Source organism: Nanorana parkeri, unplaced genomic scaffold (genome assembly GCF_000935625.1).
Source record: "Nanorana parkeri isolate BGI_ZX_2015 unplaced genomic scaffold, ASM93562v1 scaffold174, whole genome shotgun sequence".
Taxonomy (NCBI): Eukaryota; Metazoa; Chordata; class Amphibia; order Anura; family Dicroglossidae; genus Nanorana; species Nanorana parkeri.
The window spans coordinates 191,130-210,907 of NW_017306442.1; the positions used below are offsets into that span (position 1 = coordinate 191,130).

The 19,778-nt window shown below is 40.4% G+C and overlaps 1 protein-coding gene across 1 annotated transcript in view; it reads left to right on the forward strand.

The window, feature by feature from the left end:
- The window catches only part of LOC108785695 (claudin-19-like), a 33,261-nt gene that overhangs the window by 775 nt on the left and 12,708 nt on the right, over nt 1–19,778 (forward strand). The window contains exons 2-3 of the mRNA XM_018554819.1: nt 318–560; nt 17,352–17,516. Coding sequence (XP_018410321.1) covers nt 341–560; nt 17,352–17,516 — 385 coding nt within the window. The 5' untranslated portion in view covers nt 318–340. The remainder of the gene's footprint in view (nt 1–317; nt 561–17,351; nt 17,517–19,778) is intronic.

The window sequence follows — 19,778 nt, forward strand, 5'->3', positions numbered from 1 at the left end:
ATATATACATGTATATATATATATATATATATATATATGTATATATATATATACAAATATACATATAACACCCTCAATGAAGCGCTAATCCTTGTGAAAAAATAGCCTCTCAGCTAAAAACAGGGCTAAAAACCAGAGACTTGGGTTGACTCATCCATTACCACTACAATTTGAGCAATCCCCCAAACACAAATAATTATACATTTAAGAGGTTTTTTTCTTACTGTTATTCTGTATTGATTAAGATAGATAACTGCTTTTTCATTGGAAATATAACTTGAATTTAGATTTGGATCCTGTTGCCTGTGTTTATTTAGGCACAAGAGACATACAGCTCATCATGAACACAACCCCCTTCCAGGTCTGTGCCTTGTTCCTTGCTGTGGGTGGCATGACCTGTGTCCTTGTATCCACGGCATCCACTAGATGGAAAACCTCCAGCACTTCCGGCACCCTGATTACTTCCACCTCCGTGTTTGAAGGGCTTTGGATGCAATGTGTGGGCACCTCTGTGGGTTCTGTGCAGTGTAAGAGGTTCTCGTCACTCTTCAGCCTGGCCAGTAAGTAGTTTTATTAGTTGTCACCTGAAATATAATATGTGTTTACTGCAGTCTTGTACTGCAATTGTGCTAGGATCATTCTGTAGTGATAAAGTAATGCAAGCTGTCAAACTAAGATGAAACCAATGGCCGATTTATACATCTTTCACCCAGCTACACACTGGGCGAATGCCAATCGAACGGCATTCCCACCACTAGAGGGAGATAAGACTTTCCTGTTGCTCCTGAGCTCAACCTAGTGGCAGGAATGCTGTGTGACCAGTTATGGTGGAAACACACGTATTGATCAAATTCAGTAAGATATGCAAACCAAAGACCCTCCATTCAATCCATTTAGTGACTCTACCAAGTCAATCAGCTATGGTAAAATGTTGTCAGCTTGTCAAATATATATCTGCGTGTGTTGGAGAACCAATCATAATTCGGATCAATGAAATTATTGTTTTAATTGGAGTGTTTTAATTTAAAACTGATGGATCATATAATGGATCAATATTTTCACTCGATCACAACGGGTGGAACAGTGTACAGTGTTTTGCATTGTTCTATATTTTGATCAATAGTAAATCACTTGCACCTAAGACAGCCAAAATCAATATGTGTATGGCCACCTTAAAGGGACCCTGACTTCTATGTAAGAGATAGCCAAGAGAATGAGCATTCTAGGAAGTCATATCTGCAAAAAAAAAAAGTACATTTGTTATATTTGTAAACTAGAAAAATTATATATTTTTTGGTCAGTATTAGAAAGTCATAGCTGACAGCAGTTTTAAATTATATTTTTAATCTACTTAAAGTGCAACTGAAGACAAAACTGTTTTTTTTAGTTTTGGATGGAGTTAAAAGGGGGTTAGAACCCTGTAAGTTTTTTATTTCTTTTTGTCCTGGTGAAAGTTATCACCGAGAGTGAAAGAAAATCACACATTTTGAGTTTTCATCCGAACAGGAATAGATGGAAAAGCTTCCAATGGGGACACTAGTGGTCCTCCAAGACAAATATATACCGGATTGCTCCTACATCAGTCCCCACAGCCTGTCTCTTCCTCTGCTCCAGCAATGGATTGTCCCTCACCATCCTCATGTCCTATACACTGTATTGGACGTGATGACTTACAGGACCTTAGACTGATGAAATGGAGGGGGAGCAAGGCTGAAGGGACTGGTCTAGGATCTAACTGGGATCACGGTTCAGTTGAGTATGTCTCTGTTATTTTAGCTCCCTAGGCAAAACAAGCACATAACCCTTGCAGTGCAGTGGTATCCCCACTACAAGGGTTAAGAGTCTATTTGTCTGGAGTTCTTCTTTAAATTGTAGTTCCACTTCATACCTAAAAACACTTTCTTTATATATATTTTTTACCTTTTAGATGTCCCTTTGGTAAAGGCCTTTGTGTAGATTTCTGAGCAGTACAAAAGTGAAAGTAGAGGGACAAGTGGGGGGACAAACTTAGAGACAGACTGAGCTTCTTCTCATTAACATACAACGCTTCTAAGTCTTTAACCCTCCTTAAAGTGGATTTCCACTTTTGGGATCAAATTTAGGAAAACCCTACTATATGTTTGTTATGTGTTCCTATTCACACAGCATAATGAAAAATAACTTACCTTTTAGATGTTTTGTTAAATCAGGCAAGATGGCTGATTCCAGGTTTTTCTTAGCCCTTTCACAATGGTCTGTCCCAATGTAAAGGCTTGGGACTGAAAGTTGAGGATTGTATTTATCTGATAAGCATCATTAACACACAATGGACAAGCCTTCACTAAATGGACAAGACCCCTCACCCATCACAACCCCTCCCAGGATTTAAAAGAAGTAGAAACAAGAAGAAATGTTAACACTTAAAACTCTAACCCAAGTAAAAGCTAAAATACAGGCATTTTTTAATGTATTTTTTTTAGCTTATGCTATGTGTATGGGAACTTGTAACAAATATTAAATAGGTGTTATCTCCAGTGGGCTGTGAAAATGGAAAGACACTAAGTTAGGTAGGATTTTTAAGTAAGTGTAAAAACACCTAAAATGTAAGCCGTTTTTTGTTTTTTTTAAGTTATGCTGTGTGAATGAGAACATGTAACACATTTAAAGTAGGCGGCAAACGTGGAGATGCACTTTAAATAAAATGTATATACTATAAAGCTTGTGTAGCAATTACGGCATGTGACAAAATTGTAGTTTTTTTAAAAGAGATTAAACTAAATCTGCAAGTATTTAAAGTGTTATCATATCTGAGGGTATTACAAGTCTGCATAGATTCCTGGTATTAGTTTGTATGCACAGGAAAATATATTTTGCCAAGAGCTATGAATAAATTACATGCATTTTAAGGATACTGGGCACAAATATAGGTAGCAGATAATTCCTGTATTATAGATTTGTTGTTTTTTCCCAAATGTATCTTTCCCTGATTCAGGATAGAAAACAACTATTGATGTGGACTTTGATGTTCCCTATCTGCTGCCGGGAAATAGTATTTTCTTTAAATAAGTGACACAAGAACAACACATGTTAAAGAGTAATACTCAAATTAGAGGAAGGATATTCTTACTTTATTAATAATAATACCACCAATGTCAAAGTGCAACTGAATTCACATGACATTAATTCTCAATTGAGGTAATCTAATAGGCACCTTTAGATTCCTGTATGTCTGGTCACATTTCATACAGAGCACCAGAGGTCTCCGGAATCCTGGGTGGTGTATTATACAAATTTTGAGTAGGTTTCTTGGTCAAGAGTATATCCTGCCCTATCCCTTCTCCACTGTTTCACTAATGGCTCATGATTTTAATAGAAGGCCTCACTATCACAGAGCAAAGCACAGGTGGTTGGAGGGGGTGGTGTATTTGCTGTATTTGATATTTCTGCGGCAAGAACCTAGAGGTTTTCCATGTCCATTTTATTTAATGAAGGGGTGACAGCTACCGGGACACTCCCCCTTCAGGGCTCTGCTAAGCCGCAGAGTCATGCTACCTCTTGCTAAACGCATTTTCGGGGACACTCCCCCTTCAGGGCTCTGAAGAAGGGGGAGTGTCCAAAAACGCGTTTAACAAGAGGTAGCATGACTCTGCGGCTTAGCAGAGCTCCTGGATAATTTCCATTCATCTCCACAGCAGTTTATCTATTGAGAACTACCAGTCCATTTGATGTTTATATATTGCTCCCTTTTGTGAGTATATTTGATTGTACTTTATTTTACCATTAAAAAGGATTATTGCACCAGGTCAGGCGCCCTGTGTTTTCTTATATAAATCTCCCTATACCTATGACATGGAAGGAAGCACTTCCCAAAGAAAAAAATGTTAGTATATGTTTTTGTTACAAATAAAGTTTTGGCAAATTTTTAGAATAGAATTTTGATAGCGATGGAAACTGTGTACGAATTTTAAACTATTTATATGATGTTCATATTGTGTCATATTGCTAACATGATGATGAGGATGGGGGAGGTATTGGTGTCACGGTCATAGTGGAGTGGGCGCAGTTTCGGTGTGTCACTGTCTCTGTGGCTGAGATAATTAATCCTTCTACTAAACCTTTGGTCAATCGCTAGACATGATGAGTCATGTGACCCGATGATAAAATAAACTGACAGAGACTGTTTACTCAGTGATTGGATCACTCCTACTACATATCAATATTCTGTAAAACATTAATTGCTTTTTTGTGCTGTTTGTTCTGAGAGATTAGGGGGATTACTGTTTACCGATCAAGGCAGGTGCAGTTATTTCAAACCCGATACTGAAAGTCTTCAAGTTTTGTGTTTTTTTTTTACATTTATTGCTGCCTATAAGGTATATTCTTTTCAGTTTAGATATATATATATACGTGTAAAAGAGGTTAACATGATTTAAATGATATTAATCTGTGTCAATATTTTTCTGTTCATTTGCTTGTATTGAAAATGCCATAGTAGTAGAAGAAGAAGAAGATGTTGCACATACAGCTATCCACTCCATGCCAAATGTAATTAAAGTCAAAACTTTTTTTAGATTATTTCAAATGCTGATGAAATCACTTACAATTGATGCTGCTCCTTAAAGTTTAAAAGTTTTCGTTTGCTGCAGAATCAGCTGGTCCCCTGAGCGCTGGTCCTGATATCCTTTCCCTTGCAGGGTCCTATGGAATCACCCTTGTGTGTGCTAGTAAGTTATCTGTGTATCTCCATAGACACAGCAAGGCAGGTCAATCCCTGCTCCACTCTCCTCCCTTCTTCCTTCTCCAAGGTAGTAGATGGGCAGTTGCAGGAGACTGCTCTGTTTCTTGTGACTTATACTGGACAGGAAGTTCAGGGCAGCCAAGCTGAGACAGTTGGAGTCAGCTGTTCAGAAATATGATAACATGCTTGTTCACATTAGAAGTGCATGCCTTACTTATTTCAATCACACTGCACCGCACGGTATTGCAGTTGATCTAATTTCGGGCAGGAGGTGCATTTGGCATACCATTCAAATGAATGGCAATATAACACACCTCCCAAACTGTTAACGCATGGTTAATGATGCGTCGCAATAGTGTGAACAAGCCCTAAGGGTGGGCTCACACCATATGCGTTGAAGCTGTGCTGGCTTTTTTTTCCAGCGCAGCCCCAACGAAAGACAAGGGAATTTGCCTTGTCACGTATTGGCTTGGCACACATCTCCACAATGCACGCAGTACTATTTTTCAGTGCAACGAGATGTGACACAGTACAACCACCTCGCACCCTTCTGTGCCCATAGGAAAAAAGTACACAGAGCGATGTACCGGGGACAGCACTGTGTCAGGCACCACTCACCAGCTGCTGAGCATTTTGCATAGCAGCTGGTATGAATTGGCCAAGTTCTTGGATAAAAGAACTTGGCCAATTTCTTTTTTTGTAAGTAGTTTTGTAAGTTTTGTTTGTAAGTAAAGTACAAGAAATACTTTGCTGGAAAATGTATATTTGTTTGATCTGGATTCATTATTGAAAAAAGTTTAAGTTCAATACTACTTACTTTAAAATATACACTGCACAACTAGAATTACAGCTTTGCAATCCCGTGCGTTCCTGGGCATTTGTTTCCCGGCTTTGGCGCTTGTCCCCATTGATTTCAATGGGTTCCCGGATGCACACCAAACGTGGTACAGTAATACATGCCACAGATTTTGTGACATGTGCTCCATGTTTTTTTCTGTGTTTTCTCTGCCGCATTTGGTGTGCCATTAACTAGTTTTGACCCCGCAAGTGCGTTCTGCGTTTGGTGCACGTTTTCTGAACTCGTGTCGAACTAACGCGCTTTTGTGCACATTCACGATACTCCTTGGTGTGAATGGGGATTAACCGCAGGTAATTGCTCCATGTACTGTTACATCCAAACTTCAGCTGACAGCACCGTGACTATCTGCATTAACCTGTGAATTTTTGCGAAAGAAAGAAAGAAAGAAAGAAAGAAGGCCAGGGTGTACATACTGTACCATCCATGTAGATCTACTTTCATGGTAATGTTTATTTAAAATATTGTTTTTGTGGGGTTTTTTGTAATTATACATACTTGGGAGCAGTCACATTTGTTCATCACTTACACCATCTCTGCTTCCTGCTTTCCAGTAATACACAATGCTTTACTGCTTCTATTTACCAGTCTATTAAGGACAAACTTATTAAAAACAATATCTGATATATTATCCCAGCAGTTGTTAAAGCACATCTCCAGAATGTAGCAATCTATATTTTATACTTCCCCCTCTGCTGTGCCTATCCATTCACTAAGGGGTTAAAAATAAATGTTTAAATAAAACGCCAGACTTTAAAAATATTCCTTTAATTGAAAAAAAAAAGAAAAGTTTTTGACAAGTCTTTTATTAGAAAAAAAAACACACAAAAAAATTGATCCACCGACGTAATCCAGGGTCAATCACAATATAAAAATAAACATATAAAGAAAAAAATAAAGAAAAAAGAAAAATAAATAAATAAAATTTTTTTTTTAAAAAACAACGCACGCCGCCCAACCGTTTGCGACGAACTCCCACTGCATAGTGAAGCATCTGACAGATGCGGGCAAAATAAAAACTTGGGTGGAGCTAGCGGTGACCGCTAGCTCCGCCCCACTCTACCTCCCGTTACCCTAAGGAGAACTATGGGGAAAAACACTGACCCCATAGTTCTCCTTTAACACTTTTTTCAAAGTATGGAAGCAAAGACCCTAAGGCCCTATTCACACTGAGCGATTTATCGAGCGATATGCAGCGATATCGCTCATATTTCCGCACGATATCGCTCTATGTAGCTTCTCCAATTCATTTCAATGGAGCTGTTCACACCTCGTTGCTCAATATCGCTCAATATCGCTCGTCGCGCAATATCGCTCAAAATCGAGCGATTTTCATGTCGCTCAGTGTGAATGGGGCCTAAGGTTGAAAAATGTGAGCGCAGCCCCTGAGCCTATACTGTGATCACTGCCCTAGCAAATGTCAAAAAAGTCTGTTATAGATAGTCTTCAATTCATATGTGATGATGAACCATATACAGAAGCACTGTATAGAATCTAAATAGAACAGATTCCTGTTTCCTGTCTTGCAGATTATGTTTGTTCTTGTTCTCAGCTGATTCGAAGTTGTCTGTTACCAATGTTTCTGCTTTTTTATAGCTCATTGATTACCTGTATACCAGACATTGCTGGCAGTTTTTTATTTTAAACATGAATAGACATTTATACAGCAATGCAGAACAGTATATGAATTTGACTCAGGGCTTAGTAACGCGCTGGACTCTGCGATTAGTGACCTGCTGGACTCTGGGATTAGTGACTCGCAGGACTCTGGACTCTGGGATTAGTGACCCGCTGGTATCTGGGATTAATGATTCGCTGGACCCAGGGCTTAGTGACCCGCTGGACTTTGGGATTAGTGACCTGCTGGACCCAGGGCTAAGTGACCCACTGGACGCAGGGCTTAGTGACCCACTGGACGCAGGGCTTAGGCATGTGTTGGACGCAGGGCTTAGTGACTCGCTGGACTCAGGGCTTAGTGACTCGATCCAACATCTGGATTGGCTGAGCCGAAGCTCCAGCAGCTCACTCGCTGCTGTTCGCTCCTATTCTCATAGGGGGCGAACAGCAGTAAGGGAATAGCCGAATGCCGGGGCTCGGGTATTCTGCTCGGTATCTCCGAGGTAGCAAGCAGAATAGTAAAAAAGTTAGATGGAAAAAAAAATGCTGAAAACGTATCTAAAAAATAGGAAAATAAAAAAAAAAAGATATTTCAAAGAAAAAAAAAATGTTTTATAAGCGACGCACGCCGACCTGACCATAAGCGATTAACTCCCGCCGCATAATATCAAATCTGACAGATGCCGGCAAAATAAAAACAATTGGGCGGAGCTAGTGGTGACATCACCGCTAGCTCCGCTCAACTGTTTCCTATTGGCCAGCACCTGCCAGAGTCTTCTAGCAGGTACTGTCCATTAAATAACAACTGGTTTGAGCCAGCAGTGACGTTGCGGTCGGCTCCGCCCAGTTGTTATTGTTTACGGACAGATCAGCATCCTCAGGTCATTTGGGGACGCTGATCTGTCCATCGCAACTGGGCGGAGCGAGCCGTGAGATCACCCAATCATGGGCAAAAAATACCCTATTATGTGCAAGAAATAAAAAAGAAGTATTTCTGCTTGCACATGATTGGATGATAAAAGTTAGCAGAGCTTTACTTCATATACTAAGCTAAGTGAAAAATCACTTAGCTTAACCTCCAAACTATCTAACATGAATAACTTAACACACAGCTCAAGCTGGAAATATGACCTTCCCAGCTATAACCATCCAAAGCAATAAACTCCACAATGGGAGAGGCATTTAGGATGGGCCATCACTGAGTGTGTGTGAGAATATGTGTCATATTAATGATCTGCATGGAAATCCTTATCATACACTGTAGTATCAGTACAAAGAGCAAAGGTTTAATGTGTTATCTAACCGGGAAATCCGTGATGGGAAGTCGTTTCTTTCATTTGGGACAACCATAACGCATTTGTTGCCTTCCATTTTTTCGTTCTTTTTTTTCTCTGGATCATTTAAATCAATTGCTACAATGTCTTCTGCCTTGGAACTCGTTGGATATTTAATGGCGATGGCTGGGAGTTTAGTTTCTGGAGTTGCTTTAGCAAGTGAGAGATGGAAAACCTCCACGGTGAGCGGCAGTGTGATCACCTCGTCCATCTTGTATGAGAATCTATGGAAGAGCTGTGCGACAGCAAGCACTGGAGTGACCAACTGCAAGACCTTTGATTCACTACTGGCCCTGTCTTGTAAGTTCAATAGTATACCGAAAGAGAAATTCAGTTTATTTAAACACTATCTATAATATTTCTTATAGGCTAATTGTATTTCTGGGTGAAGGTTTGCTGTTCTTTCATATGTCATCCTAGGTTTTCGGTTTGGGTCTTAATGAATGAAAAGACCTAAAATGTAAACTACTTGTTTATGTACAGCAATCATTCCTTTATTTTCAAAGAGTTATTCCTCTGCAGGTTTGAAAATAAAGGAAAAGATCTGACTGGCTTCTAGGACTCATACAGGAAGTTCTTCTTGCAGACAGTTTGATTAATTAGGTATTTTGTGTTTTAAGGAAAAGACAAAGATGTGATATTAACTGAAACATTGAGTTTGCCTCTTTCTGACAATTCTACAGTATTTGCCTGGATGTTCTTTTGATCCTATGGCTTCAATAGTACTCAATTGAGTCATGGAACTGGAACAAGTATGTAGTTCAGGAGTCCTGGGTTTTCGCTGACACTCCTGTTCCGCAAATTTGTTTCTGGTTACGTGATCTAGAAAGTCAAAGACAGCTAGGTGACTAGCATTGGCTGAAGGAGGACAGAAATTGCAGCTACCATATATTTCTAATATGTTTAATTGTTTAGTAGCATGAAGTTAATACCTTGTTGAAGATTACCATGTCCTGCAAATGGGGCAATCGCCAACAAGCCACTAAACACCTGAAAATTTTCCGTGTGGCAGAGAAACTATATTTAATGTAAAGTGGTTTTAGCATGTTAATGCAAATACCCAGCAATGCCTTCACATATCCTAAATTATGTTCTAGAACAGCCTTTCTAAAACAGTGTTAGTCCAGAGGTTGATAAGGGTTCCTTAAACATTGAGGAATGGTGGATTTATCTGCTAGATCCCGCCAATGCTAGCAATCATTGACATCTGAGTTATGAGCTAATTTGTACACTAACCACCAATGTAAGAGGGTAATTGTAAGGGGGGGCCTTACTACTGTAAGAGGGGCATATTGCCACTAACCACTATACTGGGAGTAGTACATTGATCTCCAATGTAAGGTGGCACAATTCTACTGACCACTAATGTAAGGGGGCACTTCTCTACAGACTATCAATATTAGGTGGCATTTAACCACTGATCACCAATGTCAGGGGTACTCAGTGGCGTCACAAGGAGGGTGTGGGGGTGTGGCCCGCACCAGGGTGCCACCATTAGAGGGGTGACACCAAAATGACTGATAGTCGTTTTAGTGTCACCCCCTATGAAAAGTCGGGCACTCGGTCACGCGCAATGACGTCACGGCGGGTTGACACCCGATCTCCGCTCCGGGTGTCACCCATCCTCGGGACGCCCCTGGGGGTACTACACTGGGGACCAATGTCAGGGGGTACAAAACCACTTACCTCAGATACAGGGGACATCTCTCTACTGATGTAAGCTGGTATTTCTCAACTGAACCAACATGTAAAGGGTCCCTACTCTGACTGACTGACTGACTGGACATTTCTCCACTGTCTACCAGTTCCTGGTCATGGGTAATGTATTGTTAACTGTAAATATTACATATTTAGCAGAGTTCTCTTAGACCTGAAAATGATTTTAAGGGTTCCTCCAGGGAAAACCTGTTGAGAAAGGCAGTTCTAGAGGATCCTCGGAACTCCAAATCCTGGGGTGCTCCACCTACCTACTCCCTCTTCTCTCTGTTGCTGCATTAATGTGATGCGCAGACTTACTGACCAATAGAGAGATGTAAGAAGCGGGTGGGAGCAGGGTAACGCACCAACTGACTAGATGAAGTTGAAATTTCCATATTTTTTTAAATCAGATATTTTTTATTTTTTATTGATGCTTTACCCCATACAAAATACGAAAAGAAAAAACATAAAGGAAAAACAATAAACAAATAGAGTATTACATAACAAACAAAAAAAACCCGATTCAAATCATTATACAAAACATAACATAATAGTACAGGTGATTTAGTTATAGAACCGTTTCTCTTTTTACAGAAAACATAATATTATATAATTATCTTCCAACCAACCAATCTCATGTGGATGACGAGAGGTATAAGGGTACAGGGTAGTAGGTAGAGGACAACTATTTCCCCCAAATTCTAATAAGCTTCTCCGACAATCCGCTATGTTGAAAGATATGTTTTTTCTAGCTCAATTACGCGATTTCTGCTACCCATTCTATCTTAAACGGGGGAGATTCCTCTGTCCATTTCAGTACGAGAACCCTACGTGCCACAAATAGGGCTCTTTCTACAGCCAACACCTTATAGTATTCCCATTTCGATTGATCAAAAACCCTGAAGATGCATACCAGGGGGGACAAATGTCCATATAAGCATGCCAAGTGCTCCCAGTATACTCTAGAACATATTTGAAAATATGTGAAGACACCACTGAGTGTTTCCACTTTGTGTACTTGTGTACACTTTTACACAAGTACAGGAACACATTAAGGTGATGATGCATTGTAAAGGTGCCTAAATGAATGATAGTCTTCTGCTCTGGCCATTCTAGTGCGGACTGGGAATTGATGTAATGTCTATGGGAAATCCTCAGAAAGTCTCATATCAAGAGATAATGCAGTCAGAAAGGTAGAAAACCCAACTGCCTTTGTTTTGTCTGAGATAACACTGGCGCCAGAGCTGTCTGTAGCGATTGAATCCAACCCTCCCCATTTATCCCAATAGGCTAAATCACTGTTTGGAAAAAATTAAAGTAAGGAAATACATGGAACAAATAAATAAATAGTTATGTTTATAAAAAAGAATAAATATGGATATACAAATGTGTCAATTTGAGAACACATTTGGTCACTTAGTCACCCAATTTGTGACAATCTTCCAGAAGCATTCTGAACGGCATTTTAAAATACAGTATTTTAATTTTCAAAGTTTCCTGTAAACGATAGACATCACCTACATGTACAGAATGCTTAGAGGTATTGTAGAGATGATTGGTGTTAGGCTGGGTTCACACCTAGGCATATTGAATATGCATGTTTGTCGCTCGTTTTTATCGCGATTCGTGGGAAAAAAATGCACGACAAACGCGCGTTTCCGAGGGCTACCTGGCTGTATCCCAATGGATACGCGTGGCAAATACGCCCCAAAGAAGCTCCTGTACTTCTTTGGGCGTAGGGCATATTTCAGCGCGTTGCTGCGCGCTGTAAAACGCCCAGGTGGGGACCATGCTCATAGGCAATCATTGGTTTTCACATGTTGAGCGTTTTACAGAGCGTAGGAAGGCGCTGTAAAATGCCCAGGTGTGAACCAGGCCTTAGAAAGTTGCTCTAACAAATGGAATTCAAGAGGTCTGGAAGTATGGACTACATATAGCTTTTAGCACATAGTACGAGAAAAGACCCAGGTAACAAATAGGGTCTTACATAATATCTGCTTTATTCAATAAAGAGTTCTTGTCCTTCATTGCTAACTCCTAAACTAAGTTTTGGGGCATTCTATACACTAGCACTATTTCCCTCCAGGCTGCCATTGCAAGGGAGCTACACTTGATTATTTTGACAGTTTAACAAGATTACAGCATCTGCAGATTTAAATCTAAAGTTAATTTTTTTATAACTTTAAATGACTTGTGTACATTATGTCAATGTTTTAGCGAGGTGGAGTTTTTTCCGCAACTTTCCCTTTACTCTTCCAATCTAACTCTTCAACTTAAAGTGACACTAAACTCTGGAATTCCATCTTAAAAATCCATTCAAGGACCTTAACTATTAACAAAAATGTATCTTATTTGTGAATCACTCAGCTGTAGATCCTCAAATCATCTATGAAATGGTGCTGACACTGTCCTTCCTTGTGGAGGGTGGCTACTTTTGTTCCCCATGGTCCCTGTGTGTGTTGTAAAGTAGCCACCGCTCCAAGCTGGCTCATGGACTACAATCTCAATACAAATTAGTAAACTAAACATGAGGTGGGTTCTACAAGAGACACCTTTAATAGGAAGTTCACTTTAAAAAAATAAAAAAATAAATGCACACTCCTTTATAAAGAAAAAATGTGCAGTTATTATTTTTTTGCATAGAAGCCAGTAAAGGATTGCAACCACGATCGGTAGCTTGTGGCTCCTGCAATCAGTTTCTTCCGTTCATGCCTGTACCGATGGGAGGCAGAGTTCATGGACTACAAGTGCAGTGACATCACTGGATGGGAGACCACTCTTATTAACCCCTTCATGACTGAGCTTGTTTTTGGTTTCTGTTCGTAAATGACTGACACACTTTTGACATTTTTGCTGTGTGATTCTTCCACGTCAGTAATATACTTTCTTACAAAGTGCACCCACACATATTATATATTGTTTTTTAGAGGACAGATAGGGCTATATATTTATATCACATATGTGTGTCTAACGCCTCACTTAGGACAAATACAAATTAAAAAAAGAGGAAAAAACGTAAAAAAAAAACTTTTTTTCCCAGTTTTGATTTGTAGTATTTTTTTTTAACAAAACCAGCACAGCTAAAAAAAAATGCAATACATACATTCATTTATTTGTCCCTTATTTTTAATTTTTTTACACTTTTCACTATTTTTTTTAATTTATTTACACTTTTCACTTTTTTTATACTGACAAATTTTATTTATTTAATTATATCAGGCAGTCATTGTGAATTAATCTCACTATTACTGCTTGATAAATTAATACATTTTTTTTATTATCAGGCTGCTTCAAACTTCAGAACAGCCGATAATAAGTTAGTGACACTGATCCTGCAGCAGTTCAGGATTCAGCTGTCAGTGAATGTTTCAGAAAACTTAAACATTCTACTTTCAAGAATAAATACATTATGTGTCTAATACATAACATTTTGTATCTATTCTTGAAAGTCAAAAGATAAAAAAAAAAAAAGCCAGTATAGCTTGAGAGAGATATCTCTCGATCTATACGAGCTGTCAGAATGCCGGCAAAAGCCGACATGTGTGTCTGCTTTGCTGTGACTCTCAGACACCCGATATTAAGGTATCGGGTGTCTGAAAAAGGTTAACCCTTTCAGTAATGGATCTCTAGATAGTTAGACATCTATTACTGAAAGGTAACCGCTGATTCTCAGCGGTTAGCAGCCTTCTAGTGCAGCAAATAACTCGTCACGTACAGTGTACGTGACGAGTCATTTGGTCCCTTTGTGGCTGGACGTACAGTGTACGTCTCCAGTCACGAAGGGGTTAAAGTAGGCCTGAGTGCTGGGTGGATTTTCAACTCCTGACTTGTGAGAGTGAGTGTTGGGAGATATATTGTAGAGCTTGGTGTAAAATTCCCTGAGGATCAGTTGACACCAATTATTGTGAGTTCCAGAGCAGTAGCTACTGGAACCCACTGTAATAGCACAGTAAACTCCCTCCTTCGTTCTGGAGTGAGGAGTTCACTGCATGCTGCATTTTTTTGTGTTCGCACTGGACCGAGACTAAAGCAATGTTTTGCCATGTGTCCTATCACACTATGGGCAGGGGGAGTAGCTGCGGTGCCATTGACTTCAAGAAAAGCCATTGACATTCAGAAAGGGGGGGGGGGTTAGTGTGTGATTACAGTGCGTTCCAGCAGCTATTGCTGGTGTAAAGGTGTGAACTAGCCCTAATTTGTTTTGCAATCTTAAAGGAAAACTATGGGGTTAAGGCTTTTCCCCATAGTTCTCCTTAGGGTAATGGGAGGACACAAACTAGCGTCCTCCCGTCACCCTAGGCTCAGTATATCGCAAACTGTAGCTCGCGGTATACTGAGACGCCTCTGTATACCGCGAGCTGCTGCTCGCTGTATACTGAGAGGCCGCAGCAGAAGCGGATCCCGACAATTGTGCCGGGATCCGCCCAGCTGCGTGACTGACAGCTGGCTCTGCCTATCTAGAGGCAGACGCTCACCTCCCGATCTACTGAGCCGACCTGTGACAGTCTCATTGTTACAGGTCGGCTAGAACTATGAGGTGAGTGAAAAGCACTCACCTCATAGTTCTCCTTTAATCGGACTTTGGTGAAACTTAAATTGTTTTGCAATCTTAATGGGACTTTGTGTTGGAAATTCATTATTTCATATACAGCCGGTCCCACGTTTTCCTTTAAAGCTCTAGCCAGAAAAGTGATTGTTTTGTTGACATGTTCATAGAACACTTCACAGCATAAAAACATGTCAAGCAATTCTTTGTGCAATTTAGATAGCTCCATAGCTTGCGTAGTTGTTTTAGCAAGGATATCTCATGGGCCAAGTCATCTATTTCTTGGTTTCTGAAGTTTTTTTAATGTTATTGCCTTAAGCTATGAGCTCGCCTCTTAGTGTACATTCGTGGACCTGTCAGATGATTAGCTGAGATAATTAGATTATTTTCTTTTAAAAAAGTTTTCAACACTCTGTTGGACTGGGAGAGCATATAGTACATTGGAAAGTATTGGGTGCATTGAATATTGAGTATCAAAGTTCATTGTCGAGTTCTATTGCTTATACGTTTGCTCTTCCTTGTATTTTGGTATGGCTTTAGGAGCACAATCCCAGATATTTGTGTTTTTGCATTTGTGAGCCAGGGAAGGTTGTTGTGAGAAATACTAGGCAATCAATGTATTTTTGATGAGGGAAACAAAAAAATGATAGTCCAAAGTGTCAGGGTGAAGAGTGTGCCATGTCTCTATCAGACACATGGCGCATAACTGTTTTTTAATTCTTTTCAATGCTCAAGTTGTGGATCAAGTGTCAGATTAAAAGATCAGTGCCCTACCAATGAACACTTTCAATTCCTGAAGAACTTTCTCAAGATATTTGGCCTGATTCCAGCTTGGAAAGTAAACATTTGCCATGGTGATTTGTTCCTGTCCTAGAGCACCTTTTAAGGTGAATCTGCCGCCTTCATCTTTGAGTCCATCTTGGAAGATGAAGTTGGTGAATTAGCAGTAAGATGGATACACCTTTGGTCTTGGAGATGGGATCACTGACATGAAAGACTAGATTAAAAAGGCAAGTAGTGAGGTGAGGCATTCAGTCACATTTGAAATGTGTTTCCTGGAAAAAGACTATGCTGGTTAATCATACAATATATTAAATACTCATATAATCTAATATATATAAAATACTGTTCACAATGTAATTGGAAATTGGATGATGGCACTGTTTTGCTTGAATGGTCCAATATTTGTATATATTTTATATATTTTTATGCATTAATTCATCTAGTATTTATTACATACTGGGAGATTTCCATCACTTGATGTATGGTCTCTAGGACAGGAAGAGAAAAGAGCCACCCCCAAAGGCACACAGAAATGAAACTATTAAAGGGTTTCTTACCCAATCTCTCCAAAACAGGATAAAAACGTTTTGGCTAGAGGTCCAATTTAAGAATGAATTTACATCTCTGTGTTTGAAGATGTGCATTTTTTATGTGCTATGGTACGCTTCTAATGCAGTTTTAATGCTTTGCCCATTCAGTTTAATTGCTGCTTTTATGAGGTCATTCCTGTCACAAGTTTTTTTTTTCTGTGTGTGAATTTTGTAACATTTTGTGTGAATTACATGTATTTTGCATGCATTGCCCTTCATTTCTATGTAACGCTGAAAACATAATTTCTTCAAACAGCACTAAAATGGTTCTATTTGGAAGAATAGTTAATTTGTCCTAAAGCGTTTCACATGCACTTTAAATGTGTGTTAAAACACGGTCCTTTAATAGGTAACATGCTATATTGATTTGGGACCTGTAATAGAATGTGTTTTAGTATGTTTTAATGTTTGTTAGGCAATGTTAGTTGTTACTGTCTATAGTGAACATTGAACTTGTGTTCTTATATTTTTTGGTATTACGTAATGTATGTTAACATTTAACTTATAGCTAAACTCCACGCAGATATAAAAAGACTCAAATAAAGCTGCTTAATTTATATATCCTTAAATGTCTTTTTTAAAAGCCTCAGTGTATTTTTCTAAATTTGGCTTGGTATTGCAGTCTTCTACTTATCTAGCAGTCTGTGCAGCAGAACTAAGAGACGTGGAGGCAGAAGAAGCACAAGAAGTCATAGAGGTGTTCCCAGCCAATCAGCATGGAGCCAGTTTCCCGGCCAATCAGGAAGCTGGGAGGCGGGTCATTACTCGGCTCCCGGCTTCCTGATTGTCCGGGAAGCCCTCTCCATGTTCCCCTATGGCACTGCCGATCAGAGCAAATCTTCCTCTGACCAGAAGTTCTGGTATCGGGGAAGGTATTGGAACAATTGGGCGAGTACTTGCCCAAATACTCAGTATCGGCACCGATACTAGTATCGGTATCAGTGCATTCCTAGTAAAAACTGCAGCAGGGGAAGATCAGGTCCCCTGCCCTGCTAGAAAGGGCAGTGTGGTGTGGCAGATCTGTGTAACTATAAAGACTGGATGGACAGAAATACAAATCTTTTGGTAGGTAAAACAGCTCTTATATATGTATTTATTCTACGTATTTAGCTGGTTGCCTGGAGTTCAGCCTTAATGTAGAGATCAATAATATCTTACTATTTCTAGCACACATATGGATGAATGAACCATGTCATGTCTGTGTTTGCAGCTTATATCCAGGCTTGTCGTGCTTTGATGATCATCGCTCTCATCATGGGCGTCTTCGCTTGTCTCATCTCCTTGTTTGGACTGAAGTGCACCAAATTTGGGAGCAGTGATGAACACACCAAGGGAAAGATTGCGCTGTCCGGAGGGCTGATTTTCATTATAGCAGGTACCTGACTAACATACTGCACTACACATTGAAATAAATAACAACAATAATGAAATAAATCACAATCTCAACTATATTAAGTTCTGAATAAACAAGTGTCACCACATTCTGAGAAGTGAAAAAACTACAAAATGACAATTACTGTAATACATATAGAGATGTATTTGACAGCAGTGCCTAACAATATACAGTACTAAGTGATAGTACTTCAACAGCCAAAAGTTTGTGCAAAACATGATATATATAAATATATCTATAAATATATCTATCTATATCTATCTATCTATCTATCTATCTATCTATCTATCTATCTATCTATCTATCTATATGTAACATGGTGCCAGTAAAATCTGCCAGGTTGGCAGGAAAAGTGATAGATGGTAGATGCATTCCTCCATGGATCCTTAGATTCATCATCTAAGGTAATGCCAGCATAGATTTGGAGGTAAAGAAAAATAGCTCTTTACCTTGTATTGGTAAAACAAATCCTGGGCTGGTGTTACTAGGAGTCTGATAGAGCTCTTGGTGGGACAGACTCCTAGTTCCATGGACCGTAGTTTAGTGGAGACTGTACAGGACTTCATTAGTGTGCAGCTGCATCTAGCTGGGGAAAGTGTGTGTCTGCAAGCAGAGACAGTGTGCTGAATGCAGCAAGTTCTGTGTTTGGAGCCAACCCTGTCAGCAGGACAGGGTTCTGTGGATGGACTGTAACTGTTCCCAGGGCCGTCTTTAATATTGATTGGACCCCGGGCAAACATTTTCTTGGGCCCCCCACCACACCCCGCATGCAATATTGCCCACTATATGCTGACAGAGCAGAGCCACGCTGCAGCTGGGATGGATCCAAAAAATATTGTCCAGATCCACCCCACTACCTGATTGACAGCTGACTCTACCTCTCTAGAGGTTGCGTCCGCCCCATCCATCCCTCCAGTCAGCGTTGGAGGATCAGAGAGGGGAGGGGGCTATTCCTGCGAGGAGCCGTGACTGACAGTCACCGCTCTCTGCAGAGAGAGTGAGCGCAGGAACTGAGTGATCAGCGGTATGTGATCGCTCAGTTCTCGATCAAGAGAGCCAACCTGTGGAAGCTTCAGTAACTAGGGGGAAGAGCGAATTTCACTCTCCCCATAGTTCTCCTATCATGGTAAATGTGGATAATTCGCCACCTACACCTTCCACTGCATAGAATAGCAACAATAATAATAATGACACCTGAGCATGTCCCCTGCTGTCATTATTATTTTTATGCCCCCCCCTGGTGTCACGATCAAGAGAGCCAACCTGTGGAAGCTTCAGTAACTAGGGGGAAGAGCGAATTTCACTCTCCCCATAGTTCTCCTATCATGGTAAATGTGGATAATTCGCCACCTACACCTTCCACTGCATAGAATAGCAACAATAATAATAATGACACCTGAGCATGTCCCCTGCTGTCATTATTATTTTTATGCCCCCCCCTGGTGTCACCATTATTATTATTATGTCCCCTGGTGTCATTATCCCCGGACATAACAATAATGACACCAGGGGATGGACATAACAATAATGACACCAGGGGATGGACATAACAATAATGACACCAGGGGATGAACATAACAATAATGATACCAGGGGATGGACATAACAATAATGGCACCAGGGGATGGACATAACAATAATGACACCAGTAGATGGACATAACAATAATGACACCAGGGGACGGACATAACAATAATGACACCAGGGGATGGACATAACAATCATGACATCGGGGGGACATAATAATGACACCAGGGGACGGAGATAACAATCATGACACCGGGGGGACATAATAATAATTACACCAGGGGGACATGCTCAGGTGTCATTATTATTTTTATACAGCATTACATCATAGCCCAGCAGTGCCACACCTAACCCGACCACCCCCCATCCCCTTCTCCCCCCCACCCAGATAGAAGCCCAACCCAGCAGTCATGTGCACTCACCGTGGACAGGAGGAGGATGAGACTGCAGCCATGGAGGGAGGAGGGCAGGACCATGAAGCAGTGTGTGCAAAATCTATCGTCCTCGTTTGCTGAGTGGGAGGTGACATCCCGGGCTGCAGAGATCTTTGCTGCACATAGGGAGTGGGACAGGAGGCTGCTGCCCTCTAGTGTCAGAAAGCGGTAGTGCACACTAGACGGCTGGTACAGAAACGTTTCAAACTTTCACCAGCTCTAGTTTATGGGGTGCAGGGCCCCACAACAATGATTGGGCCCCGGGCAAGTGCCCCTTTTGCCC